This window comes from Fistularia commersonii, chromosome 2 (assembly GCF_037954325.1).
Source record: "Fistularia commersonii isolate RoL2024-O1a breed Wild chromosome 2, RoL_Fcom_v1.0, whole genome shotgun sequence".
Lineage (NCBI taxonomy): Eukaryota > Metazoa > Chordata > Actinopteri > Syngnathiformes > Fistulariidae > Fistularia > Fistularia commersonii.
In genome coordinates this window covers 27,555,179-27,570,600 of record NC_141285.1, presented here as the reverse complement: position 1 = coordinate 27,570,600, position 15,422 = coordinate 27,555,179, and the positions used below count along the sequence as shown (strand labels likewise).

Sequence of the window (15,422 nt, the reverse complement as noted above, 5' to 3'; positions counted from 1 at the left end):
TCATCGACTCTTGTGAATCATTGTATCTTTCAAATCCTTTGCTTCAATACACCCTTTGGATTATTTGAATCATCAAATCTTCTGAGCCCTTTGAATCATTGAATCTTATGAACCACCAAATCCTGTAAATCAATATTTGAAATCTTTTAATTCAATTTAACCTTTGGACCATTTGAATCATCAAATCTCTTGAGCTCTTTGAATCATTTAATCATTTAAACTACTTGAGTCACCAAATCATTGAATCTTATGAACCACTGAATCTTGTAAATCATTGAATAGTCGAAATCTAATTATTCAATTTAAACTTTGGACCATTTGAATCACCAAACTTTTGAGCCCTTTGAATCATTTAATCATTCAAACCCTTTAAATCACCAAGTCATTGAATATTTCAAATCCTTTGATTCGATACACCCTTTGGACCATTTGAATCATCAAATCATTTGAGCCCTTTCCATCACTGAATCTTTCAAATCATTTGAATCTTTTGAACCACCAAATCTTCTAAATCATCGAATATTTCAAATCCTTTGATGCAACCTTTGGACCATTTGGATCATCAAATCTTTTGCACCCTTTGACTCGTTGAATCTTTTGAACCCTTGAATCTTTTTTTGAACCCTTTGAATCCTTGACTCTTTTGAATCCTCCACAAGAAGAATTCACTTGATTTACCATCTCCAGCGGCTCTTTCACGCAAACCAAAAGTTGTCCACCTTCAAGAAAGTTGTGAAGAACCAAGAGCTTGTACTAGAAGTTGTTTATTCATTTCTAGATTAAAAAAAATGACATTTTGTGGTTTCCATCTGTGCCATGAATCCTGCTTCTTTAGAAAACAACAGGAGAACCAAAGGGTTGTAGAACAATGTCGAGGAAAGTGTGTGTGTGTGTGTGTGTGTGTGTGTGTCAGCAGACGAGGAAGGCCATCCCACTCCTCCAGTAGGCACTCTGAGAAAGAGACGGTTCACGTCAGCAAGTATCCGCAAACAAACACAGGACACAAACAGGAAGTGATGTCACACTCCCAGTGTGTCCTCAGTGTGTGTGTGTGTGTGCACGTGCACGTACGGTGTGTCTGTAGTTGTAGCGCCTGATGGCCTCTCGGATGTGACAGGGCTGGATGGCGCCGCTCTGCGGTTCGGCGGCGGCCGGGCAGCTCTGGTGAACCGACACCTGGTCATGTGACTCGCCGACGCACAAAACACACACACACACACACACACACACACACACACACACACACACACACACACACACACACACACACACACTCCTACCTTCTTGCGTTTCCTTTGGCGTGCGCGTCCGTCCAGGCTGCCGTTGCCTTGGAGGAGGGGCTTGGAGGAGTGGGAGGAGCCTGGCGTGGAAGGGGGCGTGGCCTCGGGCGAATCCGGGTCCTTCTTCACCTGAGACGGGGAGGTTTGATTCGCCTTAAAGTATCCGATTACTCCGTAAAAGTACTCCAAACTTCGCTGCGACGTCACAGTAATATTTACACCTTAATTATATTTTTTTTAAAGAAAGAAGATAATTCATTGTGTAAAACTCAAAACACCCCCCCCTTGGCAGGAAAATGGTTTGGTCCAAACGGCAATTTCACAGTGATTTAAGCATGAGACTGTGTAAAATATCAAATATTTTAAAATCTATACTTTGTGTGTGGACGTGCCTCGGTGTGTGTGTTGTACTGGATGCAGCTGGCTGAGATCACATGGCTGACCAGGTTGGTCTTGGCCGTCATTTCCTGTTTGACCAGCAGGGACAAGTCCACGATCTGGAGGGGGACAGGGGGAAGACCGTGTGTGAGTGTGTGTGTGTGTGTGTGTGTGTGTGTGTATGATGGGTTACCTGGGCGACGGTCTCGTAGGCCATGTAGGACAGGATCTCCATGGCGATGCTGTTGGGTTTGAGCTCCAGGCTGCTGCAGTCCAGCCAGTCCCGGAACTTGGAGGCCTTCTTGGCTGAGGAGCCGCCATCGGATCAGATAAGGATTACTTTACACACTTTGGAGGGTTTAATACTTATATTTTTAATAGATGCAAAATATTCTTGTAATTTTGTTGAAGAAACTGTTGTCCGACTTTAAATTTAGTTTTCACTACGTTCAAAGTTTCAACATATTTTTAAATGAATTTTCTTTTATTTGAATTTTTATATTTTAGTCAAAAAACAATTTTATTTATTGCTAAAAGTGAAAAATTATTGCTATTATTTACGTAATTATTTAAAAGATAATTACAGGTTTAAATCCTAATTTAAAAGTTTTAAAATAATATGAACAAATAACTTAATTCTTGAAAGATTTTGAGGTTGAAATATATTGAAAATATGATACTCATTTCTAAATATGCTTGAGAAATTTTAAATGTATTGAATAGTATTTGTAAAAACGTTAATTTTGACTTTAAGTTAAATTGTACTTTCAATTAAAAAAAAAAATCAATTATTCAATTATTATTGAATAATAATATTAATATTCAATCAATTCAATCAATTATTTCTAATTTACATGTCAGACTACAATTTTTCATGATTTTATTAATCAGACTTGATTTTTCATGATATGATATTTCATGCCTTCGTTTTTTTAAGTTTCATTATTTAGGTTTTCATTTTTTCTATTTTTCACAATTTCATTCATTTTTTTCATGTGTTCATATTTCACATGTTCTATTTTCAGCTTCATGTTTTCATTCTTCATATATCTAATTATTTTCAATTGTTCAATTCTCAGGTTTTACTTAATTATTTTATTTTTAACAGTTTAATATTCATGTTTCATTTTACATTTCATGTGTTCATTTTTCATCTATATTTCAATTTTATGTCATTTTTCATGGATTCATTTTTGTTTGATTTTTCATGATTTCAGTTTGTTTTTAGTTTTCCTTTCACTTTTTAACTGTCTTACAGTTTTACATGTTCTACATTTTCATTTTATCATCTTTTTGGTTTTCGGTTTAATTTTTGAAGTCATGAAGTATTTTTAACAATTCATTTTTTGTGTTAATTTTTCAGTCAAATTTTTTTGTGATCATTTTTATTGGTTCCATTTTTCAGATTTGCTTTGACTTTTGCAATTTTCATTTTTCATGATATCTCCCAAACATTGTTGTATTACATGAAGTTTCATTTCTTTGTTAAAAAACTATATAAAGTATATATATATATATATATATATATATATATATATATATATATATATATATTTCATTTAAACATTAAAAATTCATTATTTAAAAAAAATTAGTTTTACACAACTTTATTTTTAACTGATAAATTATTTATTTTTAAGACCTTTATTACTTTATTTCAAAAATACTATTTTGGATAAAGTTCATTTTATCCATTGAATGATTTAATATTTTTTCATAAAAAATGATGCTTTCATTTAGACACTGATTTTTTTCAAAAGGTGATTGATTTTTTTCTTTTAATTCCAAATAAACAAATCAAATATATATATGTTGATATAAATGTGTATGCAATCATAGAAGTGTATAGATATGTATGTATGTATGTATGATATGTATGTAAACATGTATTTTATTACTTAATCTTATTATTTCTTTGTAGTAAAAAAAACAATTACTTTTAGAAAAAACACAAAATTTTGAAATTCATATGTCATTTTTTATATAAATATAGGTATGTTTATACATACATTCATGTATACCTACATATGTATTCAAATACATATGTACATACTAATATATATATATATACATACATATATGTATAAATATGCGTTTGTAAATATGTATATAAATACATATGCATGTATGTATATCTGTATGCGTATTTTTGTGTGAATATATGGAGGTTTATATGCAGTTATACGTGTATTTTCATATGCATGTGTATTTATGTACGTATATATATATATATATTAGTGTATTTATAACTGTATGTTTAAATATATATGCACATATGTATGCATATAAATATAAAAATATTTGTGTGTATGTATATATATATGTATGTAGTTATGTATATATCTGAATATACACACATACATACATACATATAAACATACACACACGCACACACACACGAACACATACACACACACATATGTTGGTACCAAAGCTCAGCTGTCGACTATCGCAGAACTCCGAGTACTGAGTGGGATCCATGGAACGAGTCTGACGCTCCAGACGCTGCAACACAAACACACACATACACACACACACGGCAGGTTAGTGGGCCGGCTCGCCGTGATGTCACGGCGTGATGATGCGAGCGCGCACCTCCATGCGCTCCAGCTTGATGGGATCCACCTCCTGGCGCTCGGACAGCGACAGCAGCTCGCCGGTGTGATCCATCCACACCAGGAAGTCCTGCGCCAGCCGCTGACGCCGCTGGCTGCTGGACCCGCCTACACACACACACACACACACACACACACACACACACACACACGCGGGAAGTGAATTATGGAACATGAAAATCTAACCCGTAAAAAAATGAACACTTGAACAATGATGTGAAAAAACAATCCGTGAAAAGTAAAATGCGTGAAAACTGTGAAAATATGAAACCAGGACATCAAAATTAAAATGGTGAAAAATGTACACGAGGAAATGAGTAAAAAAAAAAAAATGAAATTGTGAAAAGTGCAACCATCAAAAATAAAATGATGAAGAATGAGACTGTGTAAAATATAAACAAAAAATGAGCACATGAAAAAAAATCAAGACATGCAAAATCAAAAGTTAAAAATGAAATCATGAAACTATGAAAAATAAAAACATCACAAATGAGTCTTTGAAAAATGAAAACATGAAATTTTGAAAAACTAACAATTAAAAAAAAATAAACATAAGAAATGAACACATGAAAAACAAACCAATGAAAAACTAAAAAATGTTTGAAAAATGAAAATCTAAGATATGAGAAATAAACAAGTAAATTGAGACCATGAAAAATTGAACTGTAAAAATATGTCAAAAAATGTACCTGAAAAAATAACACATAGAAGATGAACATACAAAATATGAAGACATGAAAAGTGAGCGCATGAAAAATGGTGAAAATAAAAACATGAAAAATGAGAATGTGAAAAATGAAATGTTGGAACACAAAAATGTGAAAAACAAACACATTAAATTAGAAACCATGAAAAATGAAACATGAAATTGTGAAAAATAAAAAGAATGACCAATTGGAAAAAAAACCTTGAAAAAAGAACACATAAAATTAACCCATAAAAAATAGTATCGTGAAATTATACAAAACGCATACATCAAAAATAAAGTCATGAAAAATCAACATGAAAATGAAACCATAAAAATACAAAAAAATTACATGCTTCAAAATCAAAACATGACAAACATGACACGCAAACTGAGCAGATGAAGAAATGAAGCGTGAAAAAAAAAATCACGAAATATGACATTCTTGGAAAATTTAAACATGAATGAGACAAAATGGAAACATTGAACTAATAAAAGCTGAAGAAAAACAAAACATTAAAAATGAAGACATGAAATATGAACCCAGGAAAAGTAAGCACATAAAAAAAATGAAAAATGAGAGGGTGAAAAATGAAAATGTTGCAAAACGAAAATGTGAAAAATGAAAACATTATATAGAAAGCATGAAAAATGAAACAATACAAAAATTGATTTGTAAAAAAAAAAAAATTAACTCATAAAAATTAAATGATTAAATTATGAAAAATGTATACACCAAAAATGAAATATGAAAATTTAAAAACATAAAAAAGAACACGTGAAAGCAGGAACAATGAAACCAAGAAATTTGAACTATTAAAAAAGATGAAAAAATTAAAACATGTAAAGGGAAATTGAGAAAAAAATAATTCCTACAATAATGTAAACATGAAAAAACAAATATGACAAAAATGAGACAGAAAAATGAACACATGAAAGATTGAAAAATAAATGCATAAAAAATTAAATCATGAAATCATGAAATCTGACATTGTGGAAAAAATGCAAAATGAAAACTGGTGAAAACAAAATCATGACATTTGAAATTTACGCAAATGAAACCAAAAACTAAATGAAATCATTTGAAAATTGAAAACCTTAAAAAATTGAAGACAAAAAAGTAACAGGTGAAAAATGAGATCATAAACAATGAATGCAAAAAGAAACCATGAAAAATGAACACATGAAAAAGTGAAACTGAAAATTGACAATAAAAACTTCAAAAATGAAAACCTAAAAAATATCTGGTGAAAACAGAATTTTGGAAATTTCAAATTAATTAAAATAATATTTTAAAAAATTAAACAATGACAATGACAAACACGAAAATTGAAACGTTTTGAAAAAATGAACATGAAAACTGAAATTGTGACATTTAAAAAAAATGAATAAATTAAAAATGAAACTGGTGAAAACACAAATTCGGAAAGTTGAAATGATGAAAAAGTATGACATAAATAATGAAAACATGAAAATCTAATCGGTGAAAAATGAAAAATAAAAAAAATGAATACCTAAAAAATTAAAAACAATATGTGAAAAAAAATTTAATATAAAATGAACACTAAAAAATTTCGACCTCAAAAAGCAAACACAAAAAAAATGAACATAAATCATAATCAAATTGAAAAGATGAATAAAGAATGTTAAGAAGATGAAAAGATGAAATCATTGCATTTGAAATTATGAAAAATGAAACCATGAAAAAGGAAAACGTGTAAAAATATAAAAAAATGTAACCATGAAAATCAAAATGTGAAATAGTGAAAACTAAAAATATGAACACAAGGAAATCTTAAAAATTGAAACACACAAAATTAACAGGTGAAAGCTGAATTTTTGAAATTTGAAATAACGAAAATGTATCTGTCAAAAAAAATGAAAGCATGAAATTAGGAAAACATGAAAAACAATATTTGAAAAAAAAGGAAACATTGAAAATTGAAACCTTGAAAATCCAACACATTAAAAAATGAACAAGTGAAAACTGAAGTTATGAAATTGGAAATTTTAAAAAAGAAAATATAAAAAAGGAGGAACGTGAACTTAAATCAAGAAAAATGAAAACATGATAACGTAAACCATAAAAACTAAAATGTAAAAAAGGAAATTTCGAAAATGCAACCAGTAAAAACCATAAAAAATTAACTGGTGAAAAATGGTATTATAAAACTTGAAAAGATTAAAAATGAATTAAGAACCCCGAAATATGAATATGTAAAAGATGAAATGATGAAATTATGAAAAATTAAACCCTGAAAAATTAAATGTGAAAAAAGGAAAGGCAAAATATGACCTCATGAAAAAAAAAGTAAAAACTGAAACCTTGAAAAATGACGAACTAAAAGATAAATGGGCAAAAAAAGTCATGACACTTGACATTGTGAAAAATAATTACTTGAAGAAATAAAATCATGAACAATGAAAATGTGAAAATTTAACAATGACAAACGAACACACCTAAAAAAGAATGAAAATATAAAAAATAAAATCATGCAAAGTAAAAACTGAACATATAAAAAAAAAAATGAAAATTTAAGTCATGACATTGGAAATGATGAGAAATTAAAACATCAAAAATGAAAATGTGAAAAGTAAAACCAGACAAATAAACCCATGAAAAACTTTGCCTTTAAAAATATGAACATGTGAAAAATGTCAAGTTATGAAAATTAAAACATCAAAAATGAGACCATGAAAATTAAACATTTTAAAAAATGAAACCCTGAAAAATGACAGAAACATAAGAAAATATAAACAGGAAGTAAACATTTTTTTCCACAAGTGTATTTATGTGTGTGTGTGTGTGTGTGTGTGTGTGTGTGTGTGTGTGTGTGTGTGTGTGCTTACTCTGCTCGGGCAGGTCCTCGTCCTCCATGCTCTTGAGAAGTTTGGACTTGTAGTCTCTGAACTGCAGGTACTTCAGCACCCTGGCCACCTTCTGCTGCTCGCAGGAAACAGGAAGTGAGGGGGCGGGGCTTTGTTTGCGTGTGTGTGTGTGTGTGTGTGTGTGTGTGTGTGTGTGTGTGTGTGTGTGTTACCTTGTCCCTCCTCATGAGGAACAGAATGTCCTCAGCTGAAATGACCCTTGACCCCCGGAGAGTCGCCCCCTCGCAGGCCTGATGGAGCTGACACACACACACACACACACACACACACACACACACACACACACACACACACACACACACACACACACACACATTATGTAGAACTTTCAGGAACATGTTCCATCTCCAGTGAGACAATCTTGATGTCTCAACTTATAAAATAAAATGTGTGTGTGTGTGTGTGTGTGTGTGTGTGTGTGTGTGTGTGATACCATGGTGATGAGCTGTGTATGGACGATGTCCTCCACCAGAGCGGCCGTTTCCTGTAGCGGCCTGCGGGCGTCTCCAAGGGCGAACCTGTCTCACACACACACACACACACACACACACACACACACACACACACACACACTGTTACATTTGAAGCATAAAACACATCAGTAGTACTTCGACTACAGCCTGTAGTACTGAAACACACACAGTACTACTTCTACACTGGCTCTCAACTGACGCTGCTGTTATGTTTACATACAGTGCATGTACGTACACGTGTACACACACACACCACACACACACACACACACACACACACACACACACACACACACACACACACACACACACACACACACTCTTTGTCCACACTCTGGTCAGGTCTGCATTTGCATGTGTGGAAGCCACTTCCACAGAGGCAGGTGAGTGGGAGTGGGAGTGGGAGCCACATCCGGAGGCCTGGCGGCGTCACAGCCGGCGCCGCGCTCTGATTGGCCGGGCCGGGGCGGCTTGAGCCTGCGGGCTCCGAGGTTTGGGTTTGGGGTTTAATCGGTGTCTCTGACCGCTAGCAGCACGACACAACGCAGGGGTGAGTCCCACAGCACACACACACACACACACACACACACACACACACACACACACACACACACACCTGATTGATCATGTCTTTGATTCAGGGGCTGATAAAGAATTCTTGAGGATTTTCACATCTGGACTTCTAAACGATATCACTTCCAAAATATTTTTCCAAAATAAAACACTTGCATGGCTTTTATTGTGAAATCTTTTAAACTTTACCGTTTTTCACAATCCTTGTTGATTGATTCATTATTCATTGATAATTACCTATCGTTGCTTTATTCATTAATAATTATCTCTTTTTTTTTTCCAAAACCAATCCAGGCCTGTGTTTCGAAATTTCTGATTATTTTATTTATCTATTTATTAAATCAAACTTCTCTAACCAATCTTTTCTGATGGCAAACACTATTTTTTAAAATTCTAAATATGAAACACCCTCCCACGTTTCTGCCAATTGTACAAAAACTTAAATTATTGAACAAATAAAATTTCATATTTTTTGAATGCGGTCTCTAATGTGTTCCACAGAGATGGCGTCCAACAGTCTGTTCGATGGCACCGCGCTCTACTGGGGTGAGTCCGGACAGTGTGTATGTGTGTGTGTGTGTGTGTGTGTGTGTGTGTGTGTGTGTGTGTGTGTGTGTGTGTGTGTGTGTGTCTCACATCATGCTCTGCAGCTCTGGGATGAAGCTGATCCTGGACGCCGGGCGTTCCTTGGAGCTGGAGGCCGTGGATCCTGCCATCGGGCTGCTCATAACCTCCTGACCCCTGGGCAGCGGCCTGGACCCGGGACCCCTTCTGAAGCCGTCAGCCTCCTCCTGGTTTCCGGTTCAATTCAACGTCACTTCCTGTCTTTTTATTAGAGGAGGAAAGTTGTTTACAAAGTAAAAGTCTGATTCAGGGGTTAGAGAAGGTCCTTCTGGGCAGCTAAAACTACAAGCTAGAAGAACAGAAGTGAAGCAAGAGAGAGAGAGAGACACACACACACACACACACACACACACACACACACACACACACACACACACACACACACACACACACACACACACACACACACACACACACACACACACACACACACACACACAGGTGTTGTGACCGCACTCACTTCCCCTCCTCCGGAAGCGGCATCTGAATGATAAAGGACATTCAAATACGCGGTGTCAAAGAGACAAAGAGGGGGATGATGGAAAGGAGGAGGGGAAGGAGAAGAAGAAGAGGAGGATGAGGAGGTGAAAGGCTCACAAACTCACCAGAGACGCTCCGGTGGTTCAAAACAAACGGAGGCTCCGTGGGAGGAAACAATATGGCCGCTCGGTCCGGCGGCGTCGCTTAATGATGACGTCAAAAGCACAGCGGCGCGCTGGGAAATGTAGTTTTTAGTCGTTAAGCCCTTCTTTTTTGGAAAAGGACAATAAAAGTCACCCGGAAGATAGAATTTTACAAGTCACGAAATCTATCAGTTGACAAAAAATTGTTTGTGCAGAATAAAAGTTAGCATAGGGGAAACATTTTTTTTTTAATCTGTATTTATTTCGATCATCCCAGGCCACAGAAAAGAAAGTTTTTATTTGTTTAATTTTATTTTTAACATAAATAGTATGAACAGATATACATGTGATACATATGTACAATCAAACATGGCTAGATAGAATTGAATGTCAATGAAACAACCGGGGATGAGGAAGCAAAAGAAATAAGGACATTCCTTCCGTATGTAATTACTTAACTGTATAAGTTAACTGTGGTTAACTAACTAACTAACTAACTAACTAACAATGGGTGCTCGCTTCGACTTGTGTCACGCGCTGAAGGGCAGCAGTGCGCTGGGAGTTGTAGTTTTCTGTGTTAAACCGTTCTTATTTTGAAAAGACGGACAACAAATTAACCCTGATGTTATGGAGAACATAACAAGACTTGAAATCAATCACATATAATTTTTCCAGAAAAAAAGGCTTCATTCTTACAGAAAAGCCGAAACACACCATGCACAGTGATGACAACATGAGCTTACGCATCCCTGCACTCACAGCAAAGATGGGTGTTAATCAAAGATCCGGGCCGCCATCTTTTACTAAATATAATCCCTGTTTTGGGCGTTTCGTTTACTTCCTGTTCGCTAAGGTGGCGTTTGGTGCAGGAAGTCGTAAACATTGTAAATAACCGTCTCCCCGTCCACACAGAGCCGGCGTCCAGGCTTCGGCCGACGTCCCCGGACCGTCGCCATGACGCCGCCAAGTCGAGGGTCAGCCGCGTGACGGACGCCGCGCCCTCCGGGGGCCTGGTGCCGACCGACAGCCCCAACTTCCTGTGCAGCGGCCTGCCGCCGCACTGGAGGTGCAACAAGACCCTGCCCAGGCCCTTCGTGGTGAGACGGCGGCCGTCTCCAATTGGCGGAAATGTGAAAGTGACCAGATGTGTTGATTGAAATCCTCTCCCGGCCCGCCAGGTGGTTTCCCTGGGCGACGACGTCCCGGACGGCGTGCTGGTCACCGTCATGGCGGGCAACGAGGAGAACTTCAGCGCCGAGCTGCGCAACGCCACGGCGACCATGAAGAGAGGCCACGCCCACTTCGACGACCTGCGCTTCATCGGCCGCAGCGGCAGAGGTCAAACCTTTGTCTCAGTCAGTAACAAATCAATATTCTTATTGATCAACGCGTGGATAATCAGGAGATTGGGATTTTAGCTGAATCTATGATTTGCAATAACAGGATAAATCTTAATCTTAATCCAGTCCCACTGAGAGGGAAACGCGTCCTGATCTGGTTATTGATTAATTATCTGTATTTATCATTTTTACTTAAATGAGAGAACTGTTAAAACATTAAATATTAAAAAACAAAGTTCATGCTTTGCTTTTTAATCTCATTTTATGTCATCTAAGTCAATCAAAATTTAATCTGAATCAATAAAATTTTAATCCAATTTAAATCTGATTTGAACACATTTAACAGAATTGAACATCATTTCAATTAATGAGTCCCATTTTGTCCCATTTAATCTAATTTAATTGCATTTAATTTCATTCAACCAAATGTAATCTAAATTTAATCACATTCAATTCTATTGAACCGCCTTCAATCCCATTAAATCTAATCAAATCCCTTTTATTCCCATCTCATCTCATTTAATCCCATTTCATCTCTTTCAATCCAAATGAAATCGAAATCAATAACATTCGAATCCAATTTAATCTGATTTGAACACATTTAACAGCATTTAATATAATTTAATTGAATGAATTCCATTTTGTCCTATTTAATCGAATTTTCATTCAACCTAATTTAATCCTATTTGAACACATTTGATTTTATTCAACCAAATGTAATCTCATTAAATCACATTCAATTGAATCTATTTTTGTAATCCCATGGAGTCAAATCAAATCCCTTTTATTCCCATTTAATCCCATTTGATAGCACCGTATCTCATTTCATACCCCATTTTATCTCATTTAATCCCATGAGTTCATCTTTTGAGATCAACAAACCTGGAAAGATGGAGATTAAAATCACCATCTTTTACTTAAAATTTAAACGTTCACAACCTGTAATAACCCCGTGTTTAACCCCCCCGGCAGGCAGGAGCTTCAGCCTGTCCATCAACGTGCTGACGTCGCCGCCGCAGGTCGCCACGCTGCCGCAAGCCATCCGGGTGACGGTGGACGGCCCGCGGCTCCCCAGACGTGGGTGACGCCCCGAGACGCTTCGGCCCTCCGGCCCCCCGAGACTGACCGGCTTCTGATGCGTGTTTCAGGGCAGAGGAAGAAGGAGGCGACGCCGGGAGGATCCAGGACCTTCTGCGGCGACGCCGTCTCCGCCTCAGGTCCCCTAAGCTCCGAGCAACAAAACTAAGCCAGGATTTTGAAAATCTGGTTTAAAGTTCTTTCTAAATGAAATCCTGTACATTGACTTTCAGCTGGTTCTTTTCTCATCGCATTTTCAGTTCATTCTTAATTAAATTGACTTTTTTTTTTTTTTATTTTCCCCAGGTAGTGTTATTTTCTCAAAAATAATTGTATTGCATTTTATATTTTCTTTATTTTTCATTTAATTCTAAATGAAAATTTTAAATGTCATTTTTTCTTTAATTTCATTTGTTGTGTTATTTTCTTTAAAATAATTCTATATCATTTAAAATTATATTTTCTTTATTTTTCATTTAATTTTAAATGAAAATTTTAAATGCCATTTTTTCTTTATTTTCATACGTTGCATTGTTTTCTTTAAAATAATTCTATACCATTTAAATTTATATTTTCTTTATTTGTCATTTAATTCTAAACTAAATTGTTAAATCAAATATTTTTTTTCCCAAGTCGCTATTTTCTTATTAATAATTGTATTTGATTGAAAATCATATTTGTTTAAATTTTTCATTTTATTCTAAATCAAATTTTATTTTATTTTTTATTTTTTTTGGGGGGGGGGTGATTTTCTCAGGCTACGATTTGATTTTAAATAGTTTTTCTTCATCTAATTTCACTTTTTTTGGCGATAATTGTGACGGAAGCTGAAAAGCATTTTGATCATTTCAAGTCATTTAACTGCAGACAGAGTATCCTGCAGCGCCCCCTTGTGGTCTGGGGTGGAATTACACACCCAAGTATATTTACTCTACCGCTTTTTATCAATGACACGTGTATTAAATTGTCTAATTAAACAGTTATAAACTAAATGCTCCCTCTTTTTAGGTGGCCGACCTTTGACCTCATCCCTCTGGGCCGGCGATCCGTCCTTCCTGTCGCCGATGTCGGCCCCGTCGTTCGCGCCGACTTTCGGGATCCACCGCCGACCCCCGGCCTTCGCCACCTACCTGCCCCCCCCGCTCAGCCACGTTGGGCCGTTCCAGCACAGCGGCTTCTACCACGGGCCGAACCAACCGTCGCAGCCGGCGGGGGAGGAGCAAAACATGACGACGACGCTGAGCGGCTATGGCGAAGGGGGGTGTTTGGAGCCCTGGAGGCGCTACTAAGACACACCTTCATCCAATAAAATTAAAAAAAAAAAAAAAAAAAAATTTTAGGTTTCACCCCAAAAAACCTCAGATTTGTGTTTTCTTGTAGAATTTTTTTAATTAGAATTTTCAGAATAAAAGTATGACATAATGTCCTCTCTATTTCCTTTTTTATACATATGAATATGAATACATATGAAACTGGCCTCTCCTCGTCCCTGCACGGCGGCCATCTTGGCTCAACGGACGCTGCGACTTCATGTCTCCATGGCAACGTGCTCCTGCAGGGGCGGGGAGATGAACACAATACACACTTTAAAGTGTGTGTGTGACACAGGCGCTGCAGTGGTTTGTGTTTCATTGCGCATTATGTTGTGTTACGTCGTGCTGCATTGTGATCAGTGTGTGTCACCATATCACAGTGAGATGTTGTGTTTCACCGCCTCACCGTTGTGTTGTGTCACATGGTGCAGGGTTTTCCAGTCGATGCTGCATCGTCGCATTGTGTAGTGTTGTTGCCATCGAACATTGTGTTCGATTGTTGTGTTACATTGTGCGTCTGTGTCAATCACCCACCTGGACGGCGTTGAGTTGTGCGACTCTCCTGCTCCACTCTTCCTCCGTCATCTCCTCCTCTTCACCCCCATCCTGCACCACCTCCTCCAACAAGTGCTCGCCTGACACACACAGGGCTGGGTTAGATGCACACACACACACATGTGCACACACACACACACACACACTCACCGTTGCAGGTCAGCGCGGTGCAGACCCAGTTCCCGCAGGCACACACACACTTGTTACACTCCATTTGTGTCTCAGCGCCATCCTCGAACACCTCGTCCTCCAGCGCGCACTCTATAGACACACACACACACACACACACACACACACACACACACACACACACACACACACATCAAAATGCAACAAAGTCATGCAACAGCTGTCAATAAATCATTCGTTATGTATTAGTAACAGTTATTACAACAACATTGATCGTGTGTGTGTGTGTGTGTGTCTGTGTGCCGCCTGAGAGAAGTAACACACACACACACACACACACACACACACACACACACACACATCAAAATGCAATGAAGTCATGCAACAGCTGTCAATAAATCATTTGTTATCTATTAGTAACAAGTATTACAACAACATTGATCGTGTATGTATGTGTGTGTGTGTGTGTGTGTGTGTGTGTGTGTGTGTGTTACTTCTCTCAGGCGGCTGGTAGCTGGCTGTCAGACAGTTGACAAACTCGGACGAGCTCAGCTTCCAGTCGGTGTTTTCGTCGGAGAGCTCGATCAGAGCGTCCACACACAGGGACCTGACACACACACACACACACACACACACACACGATCAATACCCTCACAGCTGATCACAATGGGTGTGTCAGGCGTAGGGGCGGAGCTTCCACCTGAGCAGCAGGTTGTTCTCCTGAGGTGTGTGTGAGAAGGTGAGGTTTAAGGCCGTCAGGAACCCGAGGAACTCGGTGGAGTCCAGCAGGCGGTCGCCGTCGTCGTAGAGCTGTCACATGACCACATGTTAGCGTCGCCAAGGCAACCGGGTCGGTTCGCTTGGACGG

The 15,422-nt window shown here is 37.2% G+C and overlaps 3 protein-coding genes across 3 annotated transcripts in view; 1 reads left to right on the top strand and 2 right to left on the bottom strand.

Annotated features, from left to right (window-relative positions):
* Positions 1-744: 744 nt before the first annotated feature.
* supt3h (SPT3 homolog, SAGA and STAGA complex component) lies at positions 745-10,174 on the bottom strand. Its single transcript, XM_086175361.1, has 12 exons — positions 10,123-10,174; positions 9,530-9,718; positions 8,281-8,365; positions 8,000-8,086; positions 7,809-7,902; positions 4,254-4,381; positions 4,088-4,163; positions 1,852-1,964; positions 1,673-1,777; positions 1,281-1,409; positions 1,072-1,161; positions 745-951 (listed from the first exon to the last, which is right to left on the bottom strand). The coding sequence occupies exons 2-12, from the start codon at positions 9,619-9,621 to the stop codon at positions 910-912; spliced, it is 1,041 nt and encodes a 346-aa protein (XP_086031487.1). The 5' UTR covers positions 9,622-9,718; positions 10,123-10,174; the 3' UTR covers positions 745-909.
* A 473-nt stretch (positions 10,175-10,647) lies between these two features.
* Positions 10,648-13,846, top strand: runx2a (RUNX family transcription factor 2a). The gene is made up of 6 exons (XM_086163091.1): positions 10,648-10,690; positions 11,053-11,237; positions 11,319-11,478; positions 12,453-12,557; positions 12,629-12,697; positions 13,566-13,846. The coding sequence occupies exons 1-6, from the start codon at positions 10,648-10,650 to the stop codon at positions 13,844-13,846; spliced, it is 843 nt and encodes a 280-aa protein (XP_086019217.1).
* A 93-nt stretch (positions 13,847-13,939) lies between these two features.
* LOC147236903 (follistatin-related protein 1-like) overlaps positions 13,940-15,422 on the bottom strand; it is a 10,128-nt gene continuing 8,645 nt past the window's right edge. The window contains exons 10-14 of the mRNA XM_086175653.1: positions 15,255-15,364; positions 15,049-15,161; positions 14,576-14,686; positions 14,405-14,505; positions 13,940-14,109 (exon numbers count right to left, since the gene is read on the bottom strand). Coding sequence (XP_086031779.1) covers positions 14,086-14,109; positions 14,405-14,505; positions 14,576-14,686; positions 15,049-15,161; positions 15,255-15,364 — 459 coding nt within the window. The 3' untranslated portion in view covers positions 13,940-14,085. The remainder of the gene's footprint in view (positions 14,110-14,404; positions 14,506-14,575; positions 14,687-15,048; positions 15,162-15,254; positions 15,365-15,422) is intronic.

What these genes read in the sequence shown, in the direction of transcription:
- supt3h (XM_086175361.1), bottom strand. Translation starts at nt 9,621, where the DNA reads ATGAGCAGCCCGATGGCAGGATCCACGGCCTCCAGCTCCAAGGAACGC. An exon ending in TCAAGCTGGAGCGCATGGAG is followed by an intron (nt 4,164 to 4,253) that starts GTGCGCGCTCGC and finishes TTTGTGTTGCAG; the next exon opens with CGTCTGGAGCGTCAGACTCG. An exon ending in GCTACAACTACAGACACACC is followed by an intron (nt 952 to 1,071) that starts GTACGTGCACGT and finishes TCTCTTTCTCAG; the next exon opens with AGTGCCTACTGGAGGAGTGG.
- runx2a (XM_086163091.1), top strand. Translation starts at nt 10,648, where the DNA reads ATGGGTGCTCGCTTCGACTTGTGTCACGCGCTGAAGGGCAGCA. An exon ending in CATCGGCCGCAGCGGCAGAG is followed by an intron (nt 11,479 to 12,452) that starts GTCAAACCTTTG and finishes CCCCCCCGGCAG; the next exon opens with GCAGGAGCTTCAGCCTGTCC. An exon ending in CGGCCCGCGGCTCCCCAGAC is followed by an intron (nt 12,558 to 12,628) that starts GTGGGTGACGCC and finishes TGCGTGTTTCAG; the next exon opens with GGCAGAGGAAGAAGGAGGCG.